The 23,159-nt window shown below is 49.3% G+C and overlaps 1 protein-coding gene across 2 annotated transcripts; it reads right to left on the bottom strand.

The window, feature by feature from the left end:
- Nucleotides 1-527: 527 nt before the first annotated feature.
- LOC149338338 (uncharacterized) lies at nucleotides 528-14,440 on the bottom strand. Of its 2 annotated transcripts, none has more exons than XM_089547607.1 (7): nucleotides 13,956-14,440; nucleotides 13,551-13,690; nucleotides 12,988-13,176; nucleotides 12,701-12,915; nucleotides 11,616-12,603; nucleotides 11,395-11,547; nucleotides 528-3,696 (listed from the first exon to the last, which is right to left on the bottom strand). In XM_089547607.1, exons 2-7 carry the CDS (start codon nucleotides 13,684-13,686, stop codon nucleotides 3,302-3,304), a joined length of 2,076 nt encoding a protein of 691 aa, XP_089403733.1. In that variant the 5' UTR covers nucleotides 13,687-13,690; nucleotides 13,956-14,440; the 3' UTR covers nucleotides 528-3,301. The 2 variants fall into 2 exon arrangements, with proteins under 2 accessions (XP_089403733.1, XP_089403732.1); XM_089547606.1 differs by having other exon boundaries at nucleotides 11,395-11,542.
- Between the last annotated feature and the right edge of the window lie 8,719 nt (nucleotides 14,441-23,159).

The following is a 23,159-nucleotide window of genomic DNA, read 5'->3' as shown; positions in this document are numbered from 1 at the left end:
TTATACTAACCCACTAATTTACCTTAATCCATTTTAATGTTCAAGTACATTCCATTTGATTATCACATGAAATTATACTATCCCACTAGTCTACCTTAATCCATTTTCTTGGGTGGGCCTTCTTCCAAAATTTTGAGGGTCCTTTGGTTTTTGTTTTTGTTTTTTTTTGGGGGGGGGGGGGGCTGGAGGTCCGCACATTTTCCACCAGGTTGCCACCAAGGGCACGTTATGATAACGTCACAAGACCACGTGAAGTGCCGATCAAAGATGGAATTTCGTGACAAAAGAGCCAGAAATTTCTCTGAGGCGACAACCTAAATGGTACCGATTAATAAGTCAGATATCTAAACTGAAGCCCCTAAGGTCCAAGCACAGAGGAGCTTGAAGCCAGTAAAACTGCAAAGTAGACTGGAGGGATATGAATGCGAGTCCATTCTGCTGTAATAGCATTGATGGAATGCTCCGCTTTGCCACCCCAGAGAACACCGAAAGCTCACTGGAGACTGGAGAGGCGATAAAATACGAGATGCCAGTTTTTTAACGTCTCCAGGGTTGAACACGCTTTTTGTTTATTTCTTGCTTCGAGAACTTTTATACAAAAATATGAACTGTCCATATTTTTAATCCATCACTACAGGGAGTGCTGAAGAGTGCAAGGGGGAAATGCACATCACCGTAAGAAAACACATGGCACTTGTGTGCTGTACGAGCATGCTCAGTAAGTCCACGTGAAAGTTATCGAGTTATGCACCCACGGATAATGCCACTCTCTTCATCCTCAACGCAGATGATGTAGAGCAGGTTGGCAGCGCGGTGATGGGCATGGACTGTAACTTGTTCGATGCAATGAGGTTGATATGCCGGTGCTTGCTTTCCATGGCGGCCAGTCACAGTGTTAGACACAACACACACACAAAAGGGTAAAAAAAAAAAACACGTGTTCCTACGGTGGCCTGGGCATTGCTGAGGTAGCCGTCAACTCTGCCAGTTGCCTGCTGAGCATTGCCTCATCGGCTTCAATGTGGACCTGTTCGTCGTTCAGCTGGTCCTGCAGCATGAAAGACGCCTTTTGGCTGCAAGTTGACGCAATCCGCCATCACATTATGCAAGATATCGTTGGTGTTGCCGCATGTGAGACAGTCTGGATCAAGGCCACCGAATATATAACGTCTATTTTCTTACATGGAACTCTACCATGTTAGCATATGATGTTCTCCTCGTCAGTGCTGCTGTCCAGGTAGTTCAACGACAGTTCTTCTGAGGCACCTCTTCTGTCTTTACTGCTGTTTTCACCTTTTAACCCCAGTCGTGGTCCAACTTAATTCGGAAGCCTCCACTACAGCTTACATACCTTATAGTCCACATGCAGCTTCTGGACGTTAAATCTCACATGCCACCCTATACACCTGTTTGTGTAATCACTACGGGTGTGCGAGTATGAAAATTTCGAATATGAAGGAAAGAAACGAATTAGAATATTGAATAGAACATTGAATATCCGTTCAGAATGAAAAAAGAAAACTCCGGAGAACATACATAGGCAAATGTTGTTGTCCACACCCTTTTTTTTTAAGCTAGTGAATAACCATTGCAACTGAAATTAAACAAAGTTAGACTGACTCAGCGTCATAAAAAAAAAAAAAACGACGAGCACATAAATATGCACTGCTCAATTAGACAGTATAGCACTATGCACTGCTGTAAAGCTGTTGTACGAAATTCGTGAAAAACTGAAATCCATCATTTGTCACGACTGGCAACCAAAGATTACACAATAGGTAGTGAAGCCTAGTTCGGACTTAAAGGCCCCGAAGGAATGCCCGAATTATCCGAAGGTCGAGTTATATCTCCCCTGTCCATGAAAAAAAAAATAATAAAGGAGTGCCGAAAATGCCTTGTGAGGAGGATACATCGCACAAACAGCAAACAGTCCGTGACGATCGCACAGTTTTGACATCGCACAGTTTCGACAAGGCAGACTTGAACGAGGGGAACGCACATCGGAACAGCGAGACCACTGAGAGGGTAGACAGATACCGGACCACTTCTGTATCGAGAAATAAATGACCAGCAACGCACCGGTCAGCTTCCGAAAGCGACGCGCAGCCTGGTTCGGTCAGCTGGCGAATGCGCGGCTGATAGCCGCCGCACGGGTAAACGCCGAAGCTTAGAAATCGAAACTACGCGGCCAGACAAATTTTTGGCGTCCTATTATTGTCATACCTGCCCTTGAGCGTATTGAATGGACCATTCAATAGGCAGGATTTCTGCACGATCGTTTGCCCTGCTGTGGCACTTAATTCTACTCGCCCCTTCGGGAACCTTATGCGTAATTTCGCGAATGGGCTTTCCCGCATACCACAGCTGACCAAAACCAGATGGTGGAGCTCACGCTAGAAGAGTTCTGAAGGTGATTGTTCAAAGTGGGTGGCCGGCCATCTTGTTTTAGTCACGAGTTATATGTGGGAAAGCCCACTTTCATGGTTTTCTCCCACTGGTTTTTCACGGTAAAGACGCCGGTGTCACTCGAACGCTGTCGACGGCACACTCCTAATTACCTTCATTGGTAAATGTGGTGCCGAGGTTTCTGCTGTGACTATTTGCCCCTGAAAACTGGACTCATTTGACTGCACAGTGCGTTGCTCATTTAGTCATCACTCTACAACGGAAATTTGTTACTCCCCGACCTGGCTGTTAGTGTGCCTGCCTGGAGGTCTTGGTACACTGCTGGCCTATAGCTGTAGCGTTCCGAGGTAGGCTGGAAACCTCGACTGCGCTGTAGTCAAAGCCACGCTGCTTGTTTTGGACATTGAGGACAACTGCATGCAGTTATTGTTCATGGTAAAAATCGATTATCCGCCCCTTACGGCGTAGAAAATCTGATTTTCCCGCCACTCCATCCAGCTCGTGAGTGGTTTTTCAAGGCGGCCGCTCTCGTGTAACCAGCGAGACTGCTTCTCCTACCACCACCACACCCATCCTTATCGATCCGTGAGGCTCGCATTCTTCGCCGAATACAGTTTAATCTCCTACATACACCAGCCAAACTTTACCTATACCGGTACACTTCCACACCTCAGTGCCCAAACTGTCCACACACATATGCAGACATAGAACACTGCCTTACACAGTGCCACGCAGGCTTCCAGTCCCTATCCTTTCCCCCCACCCCCACCGTGGCCCATCTGGCTCGCCTCCTTGGATCTGAGACTGCAACGTGCCCTCGTCGCCTTGGCCCAGGACGTACTGAACGCCTAATAGAAAGGATGTTCTAATAAAAATATCACACCACCACCACGCTTCAGGGCGGCGTCCTGGCGTAGCAGTCTGCACCGGCGCCCATGTACGCCGGCCATCGCTGCTGCTCGAAGGGCAGCGGTCCGGCGCAGCGGTCGCAGACGCACTGCAGCCGCACGCGGTACACGGTCATCTGTCCCATGCGCCGGTCGAACGGGTCGTAGGCCAGCTGCTGCTCGTCCGGCTCGCCGCACTCGGCCTCGACCAGCTGCTCGAAGGCGTCGTGGTCGAGCCCGTACAGCGGGCTGTCCACGCGGAACCGGGCCGCCTCGTGGGCGCGCAGCCGCTCCAGGCACCGCCGCTGCTCGGCCGACATGGTGCGCACGCGGCTCGGGTGGAACCAGAAGGTGGCGAACACCAGGTCGGCGGAGCGGGGCCGCGAGCCGGGCAGCAGGGTGCCTGCGCGCCATTGCAATTGCTTGAGGGTGTGTTCAGGCATGGTTCTGCTGGCATAGCAGCGCTGGCGGACACAAGAATCCGATAAATCGTTTCTACATGTTACGCAAATTAAAATTTTCAGAAATTAGAGTTGGGTGCCTGGTTGTAATGAGAGATCTGTAGCTGGCTGTCAGTAATAGCCGTATCATAATTTTTAGAATTTCGAGAACGCGATTTCCGACGGTGCTGTGGCTGAACAAACTTTGGCCATTTCACAGAGAATTCGAAAATCCCGCGGTGAGCACTCGTCCATCAAATCGCGTCACACCGTGACGAAGATCCCACATGACCTTCTCTAGCACGCCTCGGCTGGCGCAGCGACAGTAGCGATGAGCGCCGCAGCTCGGGCGTATCAAAGATCGCGTGAAACCTGCGCCCCGGAGTGACATTTGATGGACGAGTGCTCACCGCGGGCGCAGGATTTTCCAATTCTCTGAGATATGACCAAAGTTTCTTCGAGTCACAGCACTGTCGGAAATCGCGTTCTTGAAATTCTAAAAAATTGATACGGCTCTTACTGACAGCTTGTTACAGATCTCTAATTACAGCCGAACCCACTTATAAAGAGCCTCGCTTATTACGAAATGGGGCGATGCTACCGTCAAAATTTGTATTAGAGCAGTGGCATGCATTCCGTCTGAGGTAGACTGCAGAACCGTCGTCCCACTACTCAGTTGAGCTAACGAGGAAGCTGTAAACTCGGCCCTGTTGGGGTGCCTCGATGGAGCGGACCTCCAGGCAGGCCCCGCTGTCGAACCCACTTCGTGACACACCCTTTCCCCTTTGAAGCAATGCCGGAATGCCGACAAACTTTACAAATAACGCCAACCGCATGCTTGGATACCTTCGCAGAAATTTTTCATGTGCACCGAGTTCATTAAAACTATTACTTTACAAAACATTGGTCCGCTCTAAATTGGAATATGCTTCATCGGTGTGGAACCCTGGGGTCGAATCTCTCATTTCTGACTTAGAATCAATTCAAAACCGTGGTTGTCGCTTCATACTTTTCAACTATCATCGTACTAGTAGTGTAACTGCCATGAAAGCTAACCTTTCCCTACAGCTTATTTCCCATCGCAGGTCAATAGCTTCATTATGTACTTTTCACAAAATTTATCATAATCCTTATCTTAAAGAGAAGTTATTAAAAAGGCCACCCTATATTTTAGCACGCATTGATAACCGTCACAAAGTTTGGATCCCTCCTTGTCGTACACGCTGTTTTCACGATTCATTCATACCCAGAACTTGTGCCAGCTGGAATCACCTTCCCCACAATATTGCTGTAATTGCTGATACTGCTGCATTTCGTAACGCTGTTATTAATTTTGTATAAGTATGTATCTATAACTTTGTTAATATATTAGCTGCTGTTTTCTTTTGTGTTTTGTTTTGTGAAATGCTGCCTTTTGTTAATTCTGTTATTGATTTTATACCCAGTGTGTGCTGTAAGTATATTCAGTTTTTCTAGCTGCTGTTTTGTTGTTTGTACTTGCATGTTATTCCCACTCCCCTCTGTGACGCCTAACGGCCCTGAGGGTAATTAAATAAATAAATAAATAAACTTTTTATCGTACGTGGCGTCAGAAGTGCATGTCTTGAAAGGCGACTTCGAGCGGTCGTGGAAAGCGCAGTAATATTTTTTTGTGTCCCCATCCTTCTGTTTCCAAACATGGATGGCACCGATCGACGGCTGTTGTTCATTATCGGGAAGACTCGCAAATAGCGGTGCTCTGGGAGCTACGAGCTGCAGGCACGACACAAGGGCCTGAGTGTTCGACCAGTGTGCCTCTGGGCGTAACTTTAGTTGACGACAGGCGACTTGTTAGCCGTGTGGCGTAAGTAGGAATGTGCTGCATTTCCATAACTACGGGGACCACGCTCGTCTGCCGCCGAACGCTGCGAGCAAAGCCTCACGTGGGCCCAGTTAACGTGCTGAAGGCGGTGCATCACCGGTACATCCCGACATCGCAGACCAGGTTCTGTTGGCCTACGTAAATGTACCAGCTTTTAATCGTCGCCGTAACCCGCCATTTATCTCACTGCCTCAGTTCCAATGCTGCCAGTGTAACCGGACAAATATTTAGGCGTAACCTTGCGCGCTGATCCCTCGTGGAAAATGCATAAAATGAACATCACGTCTACAGCTAGCATAAGTGATGCAGCGCGAACGAAGAAGCCCGAATGCGAAACGAAGGCGGGACAGGACAGGGCGCTGATTACTGACAAATGAATTTTAATGAGGGGAACGCGCAAAATATATAGGAAGGCAGTGGCAAAGGAAATCAAATGCAGTCAATGTCTAATGGTGCAAAGAGCCATAAAAGTGATAAAAAACATAACAGGGTGATGAAGCTAAAAGGCGATTGAATCTCAAAAGAGATGCCAACAGAAAAAAAATGTACACTTGATGACTACATAACACTTAAGGTCACATAGTGTTAGGAGCCATAAAACCTACAAAAACATCAATTACATGGTAACGAGGGTAAAACCGATAAAAACTGACGAAATGAATTGTAGAAAGAATATACACCGAATGAATGTGACGATGTGTGGCTAAAAAAAGTGCAAAGACCTTAACAATAAAAACGATGAAACAGTGACACTCATTGATTCAAACACGCGCAGTCAACCACAAAACTTAGCAAAGTTGTTCTAAGAAGGCAAGTTCACTCCCGTACAATGATTTTCGCGCTTCACTGACACATTCCAAGCCCTTTCTTTTTATAAAGAAGGCTTCCTTCAACTCCCGGGCTACGCTGTCTCCACTTCTATCAAGAACGACAGTTTCGCGTAATCGAGGCATGCATTTACAATCTTTGCAATGAAGCGCTAGATTAGAGCCAGTGCCTTTTTAGAGTGAGCGCTCATGCTCCCCCAAACGTTCGTTCAAGCACCTTCCGGTCTGTCCGATATAAACTTTGTCGCATATGAGCGGAATCTGGTAAATCGCCCCTTGCCTACACCTGACGAACATGTGGGTATGCTTTACGCCACGGGTTTGCTCTCGTGGTTTTCGTTATTAATCCTACGATGCAATGTAGCTATCTTGCGAGGGGCGGAAAACACTACGGGGATCTTGTATTTATTGGCAACTTTTTTCATATTGTGCGCTTCCCGGTGGGACAATATCTGCACAAAATCTGGACAATAGGCTGGACAGGAGCAAAGTCTTAAAGGTTTTCAGGTATGTTGATCTTTAGTTGTGTTAAGCAAGCAATACCCGCCAACTTGCAAGGCCACTGCAACTGAAATTCTAGATGTGTTTAAAGAACTTCGCTATGGTTTGGAATACACCTGTGAATTGCCACAAAACAACAGGTGTATTCAGCACAACAGGTGTTTTTGGACTGAGAACTCTCCTTGGTACAAGACAGATTCCGTTGGATGTACAGACCTCGAAGTCAAAAAGAGCTGTTGTCCTACGAGTGAGCTCACTCCTAAACAGAAAAATGGGTCATAGCCACATCAGGATTAGAATCTGCAGCGAAGAAATCATGTGAGCATTGCATGCAAGAAAGCTTCCAGCTGCAGACCGCACAGTTACTACGGGCAGGTTTTCTTCAGACAGTTATATCGGCAGTGACCGAAGCTTTGCTTCGGAAAGTTAAAGGCAAGAAAAGAAATGTTACTCAGGAAAGCAACAGGAGGGTGAGGCTAGCCGTTGTCCCGTATTTCCATCGGGTAGCACACAATTTGAAAAAGGTTGCCAATAAATGCAAGATCCTCGTAGTGTTTTCCGCCCCTTGCAAGCTAGCTACATTGTGTCGTAGGATTAATAACGGATAACCAAGAGAGCAAACCTTTGGCGTAAAGCATGCCCACATGTCAAGAGAAAAGTATACAACAGCTGTATCCTACCGGTACTCACCTATGGGACAGAAACGTGGAGGCTAACAAAGATGGCTCAGCTTAAGTTAAGGACATCGCAGCGAGCTATGGAAAGAAAAATGATAGGTGTAACGTTAAGAGATCGGAAGAGGGCGGAGTGGCTGAGAGAACAAACGCGGGTAAATGACATCCTGGTCGAAATCAAGAGAAAGAAATGGGCTTGGGCAGGGCATGTAATGCGAAGGCAAGATAACCGCTGGTCCTTAAGGGTAACGGAGTGGATTCCAAGAGAAGGCAAGCGTAGCAGGGGGCGGCAGAAAGTTAGGTGGACGGATGAGATTAAGAAATTTGCGGGAATACGGTGGCCGGTACCTGGCGAAGGACAGGGTTAATTGGAGAGACATGGGAGAGGCCTTTGCCCTGCAGTGGGCGTGGTCGGGCTGATGATGATGGTGATGATGCCCACATGTTCGCCAGGTGCTAGGGGTGATTTACCGATTCCGCTCACATGCGACAAAGTTTATATTGGGTAGACACGAAGCTGCTCGAACGAATGTTTGAGGCAACACGAGCGCTCTTTGAATGCATTTTTCTGAGTACTAAGCCAACAGGCAGAGAAATCAAGCAGGCACGGGGGAATATGTTTCCTTTTTTTTGTATTTGGTGGTGATGAGTGGGAAATAGTTTTATCGCTGAAAGATAATCGATAAGAAAGTAGAAGCAAAACAACCACATGTCGCCGATGGGAACCGAACCCACGACCTCCGAATGTAACGTCCGGTCCTCTACCTACTGGACTACGGCGGTGGGTGTCCACTCTTGTACTTTCAGGGGTATTTATGCTGCGTACAACCTAACCTTCAGTGTTCACCAGCGCCACCCTCGTCCATACTGCTTTTCTGGGTTGTTGCTCACCTTGTGGAACTGATTCCTTCACGACTGTTCGGTCCATTTCTACCCCGTCTGTTTTTTTGCAGTCCCTGGACCCCATCAAATTATTATTGAGGTTATTGAATGAATTATTAATAAAGGAAATCGACCTGTAAACAGCCACTAAAAGTAATATCAAACTTCATTTCATCAACCAGTTCAATGACGTTTAATCCTGTCAACCATCTTCATAATCAAAACCAGAGCTTTTGTAATACGTCATTTCATCCCAGAGTACTGTAGTTGTGTCCATTTGTCTTTTCTATTTCTTTTCCCCTTATATTCAGGCGAGTTTGTTTATTACTACAGTCATTTTTCAGCCCTGTGATAATGCTGTCACGCTAGTGTTTGTTGCATTTTGTTGTATTTTTTATATTGTAACAAGATTGTATTTGCAGCATTATTCACCTCCTGCGCGAAAATCGCATGTGCTGTAAATTGTTCACTTTTAAACATTCCACATTTCATGCATAACTGCTGCACAAACTGCCATGTAAAGGGGTGGTGACAACCCAAAATTTTGATTTAGAAGAAAAAATTATAAGATTGTCATGACGCGTAACTTATATTCACAAGCACTGTGAAGCAGTCTTCTACCATACGTTGTCTAGTTCCCACGCTTGCCATGAGTTGTAGAAAATAAAACAAAATATAGAGGGAAGGCCTTCATAATGCTAAAACTTGCGCAGTCCAGTTTGGGAGCATTGCCCAATGCGAAAATTTTAAGCGGAATCACAAAAATAAGAAATGTGGTGCTGAAAGCCTCGCCTCTAATAAACCACAAAACTGCTCTGACGTAGAGGCGTCGCAGATGTAGGCTGTAATCAGCTGAAGTATGCAAAATCCAATCACGCGGATTTTCACCGCTGTTGGGTTTCCTCTAAACATTTGACCAATACTGCTATATTTCGTTCCTTCCGCTACTGCCGACGCCGGATTATGGCCGGCGGGCAGTGATTCATGTTATTTCTCATATTTTTTTTTTGTACAGAAACGCACAGACACGCTGTCTTCGCCGAAGGCTCAAAAAGAATTGGAAAGGACACTTAATCTCGCCTTAAGGGTAGGACGCGATAGCGTAATGGGTTAATTCCCCTATGTACAGAATTGGTCCTTCTCTAATTGACATTCATAGATCCCTGGGAGGCCTCATGGCAGGTGCTGCCACTGGTAGGTGTTGTGCGACCGATGTTGCCCTTCCCGAGCGACCAATCATCAATCTAACGGCCACCTGCCACGGTGGGCAGTTTGCTCACAATGCGGTGGGCAGGCTGCGATGACGCCGCAATGTCACGTGACCTGGACGGCTCGCCTGTCTCCCAGGTTGCTTCTGTGGAGATTCTTCGCTCACGGTGAACGATGGCAGATTTTCTGCGGCACGAGCTCCTCGACGCTGCCGCGTTAAGACGCCGAGGAAAGCAACAGGCTGAGTCATGAAGGTCTCCATTCGAAATCATTCACCACTGCTTCTTGCCGTCCATCATTGGAACAAGTTGTCAGATGACATTGTCTTCACCTCAAATCATGACGCCTTTGTGCAAAATCTAAAGTGTTTTTTACAAATAAATTCGGATTAGGAAGCCTCTAATCCTGCGTGCTATCAACTGTGAATTTTCTGCACCCCCCCCTATGTAATGCCCGAAAAGGGACTTTCGGGTATGTGAATAAAAAAAAATCAGCACCGTCAAACTTTGCGCCGATCCGACCAGAGAACGTTGTACTCTGCTTCGCTCTATTTTTCCAAGTATGTAGCTCAGCCGTACGCATTGGTCAGAAATGGATAGGCGGCCATTAATTGCTGCGCATTCCGGCGGTAGCTTTTATAGTCACCCATGATAATGGGTATGACAAGTTTTACCATCGACGGCGAAACGACCAGTCTTTCATATGTCACAAACGGTATATCTAACGATGTGACGCATTTTGCGTAGTTGCGCAGTCGGAATGGAAATAGAATCAGAGTTCGAACAGGTGAGGAGAGGAAGACAACGAACTCCCAATTGGTACAGAATCAGGACTGGGATAGAATTGCGGGTGAAAGAAGCTTGCTAGTGCATTTCCTCCACCTCAGCCCAGTTGATCACCTGCAATTTTGAAGCTAGAGGCCCCGTCCTTCAGGAAAACCGGCGTTGGCGTTATGCGTGAAAAAATCGCGGGCATGGCTCTGGCAGGTGGTGCTCAGAGTGTAATCTAGGAGGCAGGTGGGCCATCTAGGCCACGTGACCTTGCCGCGTCATCGCAACCTTCCCACCGGATAGGGGGCAAACTGACCGCTGTGGCAGGTGGCAGTTGAATTAATGAACGGCTGCTTGGGAAGAACAACCTGGGGAGCACAAGCCCACCGCTGGGAGCACCTGCCATTGCATGGCAGTGGCGCATCGAATAACTGCTGCACCACTGCGCCAGGAGGGGTAAAGGACTCCGTGGAATCTATAAATGTAGTGAAGGACCATTACTAGATATATGGGAATCAACGTATTACGCTATCGCTTCATACCCTGCAGGTGTAACTCAACTGTGCCCTCCAAATTTTTGAAGTCCCAAGGAAAGCACGAGCTCGTGCCACGCGCCGAGGAAGGCATTTTTTGCTTTTTTTCTTTTTATGCCCTAACTCCGAGCCACGCGACGGGAGTGGACAACCCGCGACGGGATCACTCGACACCTTGCCATTAATAACAAACACCTGTGTAAAACGCACTGGGCATGCGGCACAAGCTGCGGTGCCGGGGCTTGCAGCTCAGAGGCCGGTTATGGCGACTGTAGGGCCGCCACCTATTGTGCACCAAGCGAACTGCTCTCTCGAGACGATCTGACCAAGGACGGTGGTTGTTCTTGGCTGTCCCAAGTGTACAATTTTAAAAGGGTAGTATGCCTCGTCGGCGCCGCACTGACCAGTGGAGATGGTGCGTTGGACGCCGCCGGCGTCGTGCGGCCCCACGTGGCGCCGGTCGCGGCGGTGGCGGTACTCGGGATGCTGCTCCAGGAAACGCTCCCCGATGGCCGTGAAGTTGGGCAGGCCACCGTACTCGACGGGCCGCTTCTGGTCTGCGCCCGATAAGAACAGGGGGCGTACGTGAGGAGGCAGTCCCAGTCGGACGTTGCCCTGGCCTCACCAGAGTCGTAAACGAGCGCGCCGGGCGGCCTGCCGTCGGCGCCCAAGGCGTAGAGGCGCGTGAACAGGCGCGAGCCGAACCGCAGCCGGCAGAAGTCGGCCCGGCTGCGCACGAACACGCTGGTGCCGGCGGCCAGCGTGAAGCCCTTGCCGGGCGCACCGCCGTGGCAATCGGAGAGCCAGTAGAGGAAGAGGTCGCGGCCGCGGCCGGCCATGCTGACGGCCAGCGGCGACGCCTGTGCGCCCAGCGCCGAGCGCACAGGGCGAGCCAGCAGGGGCCGCCCCGTGCGACCGTCCAGCACCGTCGTCTGGCTGGCCACGTACAGCGGGAAGCCGGGCCCCGTCTGGTAGCTTACCATCAGGTCGGGCGTGCCGTCGCCGTCGAACAGGCCCACGGCGGGCGTGCTGTACGACTCAGACTGGGCGAAGTGGCGCGTCCAGAGGCGCGCGAAGCTCAACCCGTCCAGAGCGAAGGTGGTCGAGTTGAAGGCGGCCATGACGATGTCGGCGACGCCGTCCCCGGTCAGGTCGACCAGCGCCGGCGGTGTCATGATGCCCTTGTGCGGGTCCGTGTAAATGGGGCGCGCCGAGTCGGCGCGGCCGGCGAGCAGCTCGCGCAGCGGTAGGCTCCACAGAGAGCCGCCGTGCGTCTCGCCTCCCGTGCCGAACAGCACCAGCTCGCTGCCATCAGGATGGAGCAGCAGCTGCGGCGAGTAGTAGCTCTCGCGGCCGTCGGGCACAGCCGCCCAGCTGAGCAGGCGGCCCGAGCGACCGCTGACGACCAGAAGCCTGCCGGCCAGGCGACCCGAGGCGCCCGGCTCGCGCAGCGGGTCCCCGCCGTGAGCCACCAGGAGGTCGGGAGTGCCGTCGGCGTCCACGTCGCGGATGTGCTGCGCCGTGTACATGTTTGAGCGCTCGACCAAGGCCTCTCCGGCGCCCGATAGCGCCCACAGCAGGCTGCCCGTGCGCCCGCTCACCGCGTACAGCCCCTGCACCATGGGAAGGCTTGTGAGGCAGTGTCCACCTGCATCCCACTTGGCAGTATTGAGGTTTCAAATAATAGAATAAGCTCTTGGTGCCACGCACCGCCATGCGGCCTCCGGCTACGCAGTCGGCAACGCCGTCGCCGTCCAGGTCCAGCCGGCAGTTGAGCGCGAACAGCTCGTGAGCCACATAGATGCGCCACAGCTCGTGGCCTGTGCGACCGTCGAGCGCCGCTAGTCCGCCGCCGCAGCCTCGGGGGCCCGAGGCCGGCAGGTAGACGTCGCAGGCGACGGCCGGGTACTGGTAAGCGTCTAGCCCTGCGCAAGCCGCGGTCGCCGTTACAGCGAGGCGGGGGTTGCCGAGAGCAGGAAGGGGGGAGGGGTTCTAACCGGTTCCGAAGCCGAAGATGACGTCGAGCTCTCCGTCCCCGTTGACGTCCAGGTGCCGGAAGGCCGACTCGGTGGTGAGCATGGGCAGCGTGCGGTGCCACACGTCCTGCACCCGCAGCTGGCGGCAGCCCTCGGCGCGGCGCGCCCGTCGACGCTGCTGGTGCTGGCGGAGCACCAGCGCAGCTGCACCTTCACCGACGCAAGCAGCGGGCTTCGCACAGCGGCTCCTTTCGCTTACGTGTCAGGGCGTGCATCGAGGGCATATCTCAAGAACGGTGCGGCAAAGAAGCCTTCCGACCAATGGCCTTAACCTGTTTGTTGTGTCTTAGCGGTCAACCGCCTTGGACTAGCCAACGACCTGCGATGCCATGCTATCTGCTGAAAGGCGGCTGACCGCGACGTCATGTCGACAAACAGGTCGACGCCATTGGTGGGGTCACTAAGCTTTCTGTTAGATCCGGCCATAGAGCTTCATAGCGAGCGGGAATAGTTATCGGAAAATTGAAATGTGCAGACGAGAGAACAACGAGGGGCAGAACAGCCAATTTCCGTGCAGAACGTACCCAGGGCCACGCAGGCAAGCAGGAGCCAGAGGGCGGCGCCGCACCTCCGCCGTCGCGCGCCGGCCGCCGGACCGCGCCGCAGCACGCGCACCTTGCGGGGGGCCATTAGCGGCCGGCTCGGCTCCTCGTCCGACATGGCCCTGTAGGAGTGACCGACCGACACGCAGTCGAACTTACTGCAGCACTGAAAGCCATTGTGACAGTTGGTGTCATGATGCGATATTTGAAACAATTGAAACGTCGGGTGCGCCTCCAGTGCTGTCGTGGTATCTGAAATCAAATGATACGTGGAGGCTGACACTCTTTAATCTCACACCACTGCCCATGCGCTCATCTGAGGGATGTATCGTATCTCCCGTTGGTCGGTCAAATAGGCGGTGACATGTGAGAAGCGGCCGTGCTCACCAGAATAAGGCACTTGCCGGTGACCTCCGGGCTTGACCCGCAACAGCTGACGCCGCGTGAACGCGAGAAGGCGTGCGCTTTCGGCGACGCAGCCCTCGACTACTTGTGTGGCGCGGCGTTTCGCTGCCGCTGGACGAGGCTGCGGCGCCTGGTCACTCCTGGAAGCGCGACCCCGAAGTCTGGGTTCTCGAGGGCAGCCGACTCGTGCTGGGGCAAGCGACGTCTCTTCTGCCGCATGGTCGCCGTCGAGAGGCCCGCTGCGTCGCCCGCACCGCTGCTGGCTCCGAGCTCCCGCGGCGACAGCAGTGGTCGCCACCGCCAGACGGCGCGCGCGCGCTTTAGCGGTCGATAGCGCATTCCCTATGCGTTCTCGCCCGCGCGTCAGATAGAGGGCAGCGTGGAGACGCGCTTTTTTTTAAAAAGCGCGGTACCCTGCTCTCGGCCAAGCTTGCTAAGACTCCTGCTTGCTGTACATTCTGCAAGAACGCTCGATAGCAGGGTGCAGCACAAGACACTAGTGTGCTTATGGTAGGTATGCCCCATGCCAGTATATACCGCGGAAGAGTAGTGTATATATATATATATATATATATATATATATATATATATATATATATATATATATATAATATGGCAGCCTTGACGCCATAGGGTTCTCACAGTTTCCACCCCCGTCGTTCGATGACGTTCCACGTCACCCCAGCGTTAACTCAGGACGTACTACGTCCGCTGCTTATGAATGTGTGTGGCGCTGATGAACACTCTCATGGTTAGGTCACTTGTAAACATAAATACCCCAGAAAGCAGATTTGACAGCCCCCGCCGTAGCTCAGTTGGCAGAGCACCGGACGCGTAATTCGGAGGTCGTGGGTTCGTATCCCACCGGCGGCATATGGCTGTTTTTTCTTCTGCTTTTCTAATCAATGAGCTTTAAGAGATAACATATTCAGCACTATTCTTAATTGATCGACACCACAAAATGAATAAATTAATTTAAAAAAAATCCCCTGTGTCCCTTTGTTTCTGTGGCTGTTGGCTTCTCTCATATTTATAACGAGCCCCCCCCCCCCCCCCACATTCCCCTTCCCTGTGTGTATGTATATATATATATATATATATATATATATATATATATATATATATATATATATATATATATAATCAGGTGTTTCAGGGAAGAATAAGTAATTCCGAAAAATAAGTTTTTTGAGGTAAAAATATGGCTTTATCGGCATAGCATTACGAGCATGACCTGTGTTGGCGGACACCAGAAAACCGGTGAGTCATTTTAAGTAGTAAGCTGTTAACTAATTTTTATAATTAACTTTTAACTTGTGGCCGCTAGGCGCGGCCCCAAATTTATTGCAGACGGTTTAAGACGCGATGAGCGCCGACGGCCAGCGAAGAACTCCGCTCTGCCTTCAACGTTCTACTCGGCGCGTGCCTCCTTTGTTTTTTCCGACGCGCCATTCCATGCGGTGGCGCTACAAACTGTCAGAGTTAGGCGCTTAGTTGCATTTACAAATTTGTAGCCGGTCGTTAGTAATAGCCTTATCATTTTTTTTTTAGAATTTAGAAAGCGCGATTACCCTTGGCGCTGCGGCTCGACAAATTTTGACTTTTTTGACTGATTATGTGCACTTGAAATGCTGCTTTGCCTGCATGTGTTTCGAAAGCGCATGTATTTTGGCACGATGTAGCCAGACTTTGTCGAGCGACGGCGCCAAGGATATTCGCGTTTTGAATATTCTAAAAAGTGACATAGCTATTACTAACAACCGGCTAGAAATCTCTAATGGAACTAGGCGCTAACTCTAATAGTTAAAAAGTTAATTATTAAAAATTAGTTAATCAGCTTACTACTTAAAGCGTTAGCGTAAAAATGGGTTACGCAGAAGGGACAATCACATGAAAGAAGACGGGACAAGCGCAAACTAACAGCTGATTTATTCAGGGAATAGACATCTATATATATGCATGCCAGCGCAGGCACACAAGGGCATCATAAGCATGCAATGGAAAAAAAAAAGCGGTTTACGTCATCATGCTTTCAAGGAAGTGTGCCTCTCTCTTATAAGGTCTGATTGATTTATCACTAATGCATTCTTGTCCTCTCTGTCTAATGAAAAACGCTTCTATTCCCGTGCGTTCTCATTTTTGCTCTTGCGCAGAATCTCAACTTGTTTGAGCATTGACATGCATTTCTGATCAAGACAATGCATCACTAGGTGACGCTTCTCCTTGTTTTCAATAGAACGCTCAGTTTCGCGGGTGCGAATATTGTTGCAGCGGCCTGTCTGTCCTATGTAAATTTTGCCACATGTGAGGGGGGTCAGATAAACAACGCCAACTTGGCAGGCCATATAGAGGCCCTTGTGCTTAACGCCGCAGCCATGTTGCTTCTTTTCGGTGGTATGCCTTCTAATCCGAGCACAAAGGTGTCAGCTTGCGGGGTTTCGAGAAAACCGGATTGACGCCTTGCCTGTTTCCTACTTTCTTAAAATTGTGTGCAGTACTGTGGACATACGGAATTACGACTGGCCTGTTTGTTTTTATAGCTGCTCTAGTGCTTGCGTTCTGAGTGGATGTTAACTTCTTTGCCAACACATGGCCAGAATTGGCGGAGGCGGTGCGAACCTCTCAAATAGAAAGACTTAGCACTACGAGGACAGGAAGAGCCATTCTGACCACACTTGGAATAAAACCGGATAGAGGGCCCACGCAAAAGGTGGAGGTAGATAAGGAAATCAGACAAAATCTGATGATTCCCCCCATGCCCAAAACATGCACCCGGAATATAACAAACACCAGAGGCAAAAACGAGCCGAGGCATTAGAAAATAGATTCGGCAAAATTTCGGGACATGATGTGGCCTATGTAGACGCGGCGGAAGGTGGTGGCGGTTTTACGGTGGCAACGGTCGTCAGCGGACGGGGCAATCCCGTGACAGCTGCAACTTTGCGCGGGCGCAGCATAGAAGTTGCCGAGGAAAGTGCGATCGCGTTAGCTTGTGTTTGGACGGAAGCGAAGTTTGTCGTCAGTGACAGCAAAACTGCCATACAAAATTTCAGCAAGGGAAGGATCTCGCCCGTAGCGGCCAGAGTCCTAGGCCAAAGTAAGTTGGATAGGAAAATTCAAATAATTTGGACTCCTGCGCACGAAACCGTCCCCGGCAACGAGGCGGCCCACGAGCTGGCCCGAGACCTCCACCGTCGAGCCGCTACAGGTCCCCTCGATGACCCAGGGAGCGGAGAGCGCATGCTAAAATATGGGGAGATCACGCAACATTATTATAGATTGGAGCGTAGACTAGTACCACCGCCAGACACGGAATTAGACGACAGACAAGAAGTCGCATGGAGGCGCCTGCAAATTTATACGTGTCCGCACCCGGTTATGGTGAGCCACATGTTCGCCGAGCCCAGGAGTGATAACAGTAATCGTCGTGGCGCAAGAGGGACCATCGACCACATAATATGGGAATGCCCGTACTCTCCCGGGGAGACGCACAATATAGACGGTAGAGACAACTGGGAGACCCTGCTGCGCAGCTCGGACCCTGAGCTCCAGCTCCTGCTCGTCCAACTGGCTGAAGAGGCTACTGGGACACAATACCTCCCAGCCTGCACCTGAGGCGGCGGCACCCGCCCCCTGACCTGCGTGTCAGGGAGTGGGTATATCGCCTTATCCGTTGGAGATTAAAGTTTATTCTCTCTCTCTTTGCCAATGTTTGAACTACTGCCAGGATAATCACATCAAGAAAACCAGCCGCTTTCACACTTTAAATCTGCATGTCGAAGCCGGCCTGCATGGCATGCGTACAGGATTTTTTCAAAGCCTTCTCGAGAATCTGTTTAGCAATAGCCCTTTTAGTGGTTTTAGAGTGTACGGATTCGTGAGGTAATAGTTGTTTCCTTGTGCGGGAGCAGAAACACCAACACATATGCTCATGAGAGGAGGTAAGCTTAAGGTGGTGGGGATTCATGTTGCCCCTCGCCCGCCGGATGCACCCTTCTCTCTCTCGTGGCCTACCACGGCTCTTCCTCTGGCGGCCCCCGACATGGCCCCCGACTAGGCGCGGCGGTGGAGGGAGCGGAGGTGAGGCGCCCGCGACTACGCGTCGTCACGTGGGCAGCCCTCCTTACCCAGCCCTCTCGGTTTCGGCGGCCGCGCGGGCCGCGTGTTTTTTTTTCAGCGCAAGCCCAGCCAGGCCACTGCTCATTGGCTCGCTCTACTGTTCACGTCACTTCCGCTTTACTTAGTACGCAAGCACTAAAAGTAAATGGCTGTTCTAAAGAAGTATCTATACAAACATTTCATATGCATACAAAATATAATGAATCTTTGAGAAACTAAATTTCAAAGTTTAGTTTGGTCACGTGACTAGTGGTGGCGGGCGGCATGCAGACGACGCCCAAGAGTGTGATCACGTGACATGACGTCACTTTTGTCAACAGTCAAAATGGCCGCTTGAAAGGTCGTTGCGGCTGGTCGCGGCAGTCACGGTGTCTTCGGGCAGTTGTAAGCAAGTGATTCCAAGACCAATGCAAGCCGCCTAGTTGGATCCAGGATACTTGCCTCTGAATGGTTAAAGTGAGCCGATTCCAAGGTGCTATGTAAGCCGCGCGGTTGGATGCTAGATATGCGTATTGCATTGGTTTTCGAACCGACGTAGGACCTATGCGGTGGCGATGTCACGAAGCGTTTGCGGCCGTGTTGCAAGCGTTTCTAATTCCTGTGAGGATCACCACGGACAGCGACGATTAACAGCTGCTCACCTTAGAGAAAGGAGGCTGCTCATGGTGAATTTCCTGTGCGTGCATAAGCTACACAGCACAGTGGACGAGAAGTGAAAGTGATTGCGGTAGGAGCTAGTGCTTCTCCGCCGAGGCAGAGAAATACGCACGTGCGAAGGCTCACTACGCACGCAGTGTTTTCCGAATGCTGAAATGAACTTGGCGTTGAGCAGCTAATCGTACTGGTTGCAGTGATTGCGACCGAAGCGAGCGTTGTTATACGACGTTGTTTCTGTTACGTATCTATCACCGATTTTGATCGCGCTTCCTGTGGATACTGTGCTTCGAAACTGCTGTGTGCGACGTGACGCGATCTTGGCTGCGCAGCCGTAGAACTGTTTTCTTCCGCGACAACCACAGCGTCGCCATTCTTCGGCGTGTTGCTGCTTCATACAGTACATTGTGTGATTACGGATGCTCGGGTTACGACGTGCGAAAACATCGGTGTGTAGTGCAGTGGTCTCTTGTGGAGCGTCGTTTTTTTTTATTTCCTGCCTGCTATGTGGACCTATGTCTGCAAAAATATTTGCGTTTAGAATTGGCGACATCACAAACTTCTCTGCATGATGGTGGGCTGAGCCAGAGTAGTAGTTCTCGGTTTAGGTTGTGACAACATGGTGCACTCCGTTTAAAAAGTGCTATTGCATTGTGGGCTGCGGAAAGGTTATAATGTAAGCTTGCGACTCTGTTCTTTATTGTTAAGCAGCTTAATTTATTTTGTGCATTGAGTAATCTGAGCCATGATGTGAGTCGCCGAGCACTGACAATGCTTTTGACACCAGAAAAAGAAGTGCTTTGGCATCCAGAAAGTGTGTGAGCAGGAGGAGTTGCTGGGCCTGGCAGTTCATGGGTTAACACAAAACTCTCTGCACACAGTGCGACAAGCAGTATGATGGCAATTACAGTGTGTAACAAAAGCATATGATTCAGGCTGTGCTTGACTTATCTACTCAAATTCAAGAAGTCTTAACAGTCTTTGCACTCTGCACAATTATGCGACAAAGGGCTGTATTCATTTTCACTCTGTCCACTGTGTTATGAGCGAGTTTCCATGTTATCGAGGTGTGAGTGCATTGAAAAAGTTTTACCCCCAGAAATACTGTCCATAATTTGAATCCATAATAATGGGGTCTGTATTAACGAGGCATGACCTTATAAATGAAATTATAGTTATTTTTAGTCCTGATGATGACACAAGTTATTCAGCTGTGTTATTTGCCTAGACGACTTATGAAGTAAATTTGCCATTGCAAATTATGAAAGCTGATTAAAAGAATGTTGTATGGCACAGCAGTTTGGTGGTTGTAGAATAACAGTTGGCTTTACCTGACACCACTTTGAAACAGCGGATAGGAGAACAAGGCCTGTGGAGCTAGTGAAACTGCAAGGAACAAAGACAACAGGAAAGAACACCACCACCGCCGCACCCAGTAGAAATTCTTGTTCTGTCATTCTCGCCCTTAGTAGCTCGTCGACATGCTGTCTTTCCAGCAGTTCACCCGACAGCACACTTAAGCCCTGTGAAACCTGGAGAATGCAACACCAGGACAGGACACAGTGTGTACATATATCTTCTGCATGTCTCATCATAGCTTGGCCCCTGTATGTGTCTTGCCAGTCATCATTCAGCACCTATGACCCTATTTGTGCCGTTGGCATGTGCACCCAATTGTAAACATATTTTATACTCTTGTGGTGCTATAATGTTTTGGCCGATTAAGTTGTTTCATCCAAATTGGCAAGGCTTTAGAAAGCGTTCCTGCGATAGCCAACTTGCTCTCATTCTCCCTGAACGGCAACATCCCCCTTAACGCTTTTTTTTCTGGGCTTTGAAAGAGCGTGTGATAAAATCCCTCATTTATATAAATAAGGTGTATTTTCTCATGCTATAACTTGGATCCAATTGCTCTAAACTGATTCCAAGATTTAACAGCCAGCCGTCGACAAAATTCCCATACTAATTCTTACGCGTCCTGCTTTTTTCCTGCAATCTCGGGCGTCCCCAAGGCATTGCCCTTGGGCCCGAGGTTTTATTAAATACAATATGACCTTCCTTTCAGTGTTTCCTAACATGCCTTCATTGACAACAATGGAGTCTGCCTTCTGCAATCAATAACAGTATTTCAATTCTCAGAACAATATTTCGGATGATCTCGACTAGCCTGTTTGCTAATGTTATTAAGAATGCACCAACGTTTTTTACTTTCAGGATAACTACATCTTGCCTACTTATAAGGCCTTACTGAGAAAGACATATTCACTGCATACTGAAAAAAAAAATTGGTTTTTGAGGAACGGAAATGACGTGGTAAATGTCACATATCTCAGTGGATACTCGAACTCGCTGACAATGTAACATGGTCTCACCTAACAATCCTTCCTTATACAACTACCCACAGCCCAGGATATTTACACCATAGCATGTCCTTAGTGTCACCGTCTTCCATGTTGCTTGCATTCAAATCTCCTGTGCAGCATCAGCAGAATATTGTTATGCCACATGGCACAAATCTAATTTTTCTCAGATCCTGGGATGAATTCAGAACTGAGCTGCTTGTTTTATTCTCTCAGACTATTGTAGAAGCTCCAGCGTCACAGCACTAAAGATGAATCTTCTAATTTCTTTGTCTCATGCAGAAACTGCGGGTTTTTTTTGCTCTTTACTGTCACATAACCAACTAATCTTTTCCTGCTCATGGTTCCTTCTGCACTAGCTGCACAAGCACTGTCCCTCCCTTAGCTTATGCCATTGCATTTCAAGATTCAATTTTGTTTTTGCCACGAAAGGCTAGAATGGTCTTCCATCTCGCAAGGCTACGCTTACTAACCTATTGTCCTTCGAACTGGTCACTGTAGAAATCCATGCAGTTAATGACAATGTAAGTTCAATATTTTTGAGGGATCCCCCAGTGTGAAGAACGTTTGCAATAAGGAAGTAATTGTTCATTATCACCCACCCAACCGTAGCCATACGGCTACAAAAGAAAGCTACTCAGGTTCCACAGAAACTTTGTAGTTAGAGGAAAAGTTACCCTAGTCTAGGGTTCGAACCCGGGAATACTGCCTCACCGGGGCAGTTGCCCTACCAAGTGCGCGAACTGTATGGCTAGCATATGATGGGGTGAGCTCGAAATGGGAGCGGTGTTAGTCAAATATTTTAGGCGACTCCCTCAAAGTTGAAATGATTTCTAATAAGGTAGTCATTACTCATTGGCATCCACCCAAGCACGGCCATACGGCTACAAAAAGAGCTACAAAAAGAGCTACAAAGCTTTTCTTTGCAGCTGCATGGCTGCGCTTGGATACTAATGAGTAATTATTCCCTTATTAGTACATTGCGAACTCATCAAGCTCCTACTTGCCTCATCATGTCAAAGTTCACCGCTCAGGCATTGCTACTTAGGACCGTTGAGGTATAATAAATATCAAAATAAATTGATCTAATAAAGTGCCTACTGACTCGTTCACTTGGGCAAACCAATAAAATGCTCTATTATGCATAATGTGGTCATCGAGAACTTTCCTCTATTTCAAGCAATATCACGGCGTATAAATATGTCGTTTGCACAGCCGCTTTTAGAAATGCTATCCTTTACTATGATACATGTAATGCCCCTCTGCTAAAGTTTTAGCCAGAGGCTGGCAGTGTTCCAAATAAATAAATATATGCGCACAGTAGTTGCATTCAGGCTAACTTGCACACTGTGCACACGAATCCTCTATCGGGCCGAACACACTGAGTGGAACAAGCCAGGCTGCAGTACAAGCTGCTAACAACCGTCATAATTACAAAATCACATTTTTCAAATAGCAAGGTTATATATTTTAAATTATTAGTGAGCGATTCAAAATAGCACACAGCAGTGGTTTTGCATTTTTGATAGAAAAAAAAAATACTGGCGAAGGGAAGGCGCAAAAAGGACGATCAGGAGAGAAGAGACAGGATGGGACGAGCGTTTCCCTAGCAGTGCACAGTAGTTGTCACTGTAATATGTAAACAGGCTTCCTCCCTGCTGACAGTCATTGCAAAAGAGATGCGTATAACAACGCTCGCTTCGGTCGCGATCACTGTAACCAGTACGATTAGCTGCACAACGCCAAGTTCATTTCAGCATTCGGAAAACACTGCGTGCGTAGTGAGCCTTCGCACGTGCGTATTTCTCTGCCTCGGCGGAGAAGCACTAGCTCCGACCGCAATCACTTTCACTTCTCGGACACTGTCACTGTGCTGTGTAGCTTATGCACGCACAGGAAATTCACCATGAGCAGCCTCCTTTCTCTAAGGTGAGCAGCTGTTGATCGTCGCTGTCCGTGGTGATCCTCACAGGAATTAGAAACGCTTGCAACACGGCCGCAAACGTTTCGTGACATCGCCACCGCATAGGTCCTACGCCGGTTTGAAAACCAA

The sequence above is a fragment of the Amblyomma mixtum genome, chromosome 6, assembly GCF_055824585.1.
Source record: "Amblyomma mixtum isolate Tamu chromosome 6, ASM5582458v1, whole genome shotgun sequence".
In the NCBI taxonomy this organism is placed as follows: Eukaryota; Metazoa; Arthropoda; class Arachnida; order Ixodida; family Ixodidae; genus Amblyomma; species Amblyomma mixtum.
Note: the sequence above shows the minus strand (reverse complement) of the source record. Positions and strands in the feature narration are given on the sequence as shown.

Excerpts from the sequence above, each read along its gene's own strand:
- LOC149338338 (XM_089547606.1), bottom strand. The coding sequence starts at position 13,686 with ATGTCGGACGAGGAGCCGAGCCGGCCGCTAATGGCCCCCCGCAAGGTG. Across the intron at positions 12,604-12,700 it reads TAGCCGGAGGCCGCATGGCG|GGGCTGTACGCGGTGAGCGG; the intron begins GTGCGTGGCACC and ends CCCATGGTGCAG. Across the intron at positions 3,697-11,394 it reads CCAACGCACCATCTCCACTG|GCACCCTGCTGCCCGGCTCG; the intron begins GTCAGTGCGGCG and ends AATGGCGCGCAG.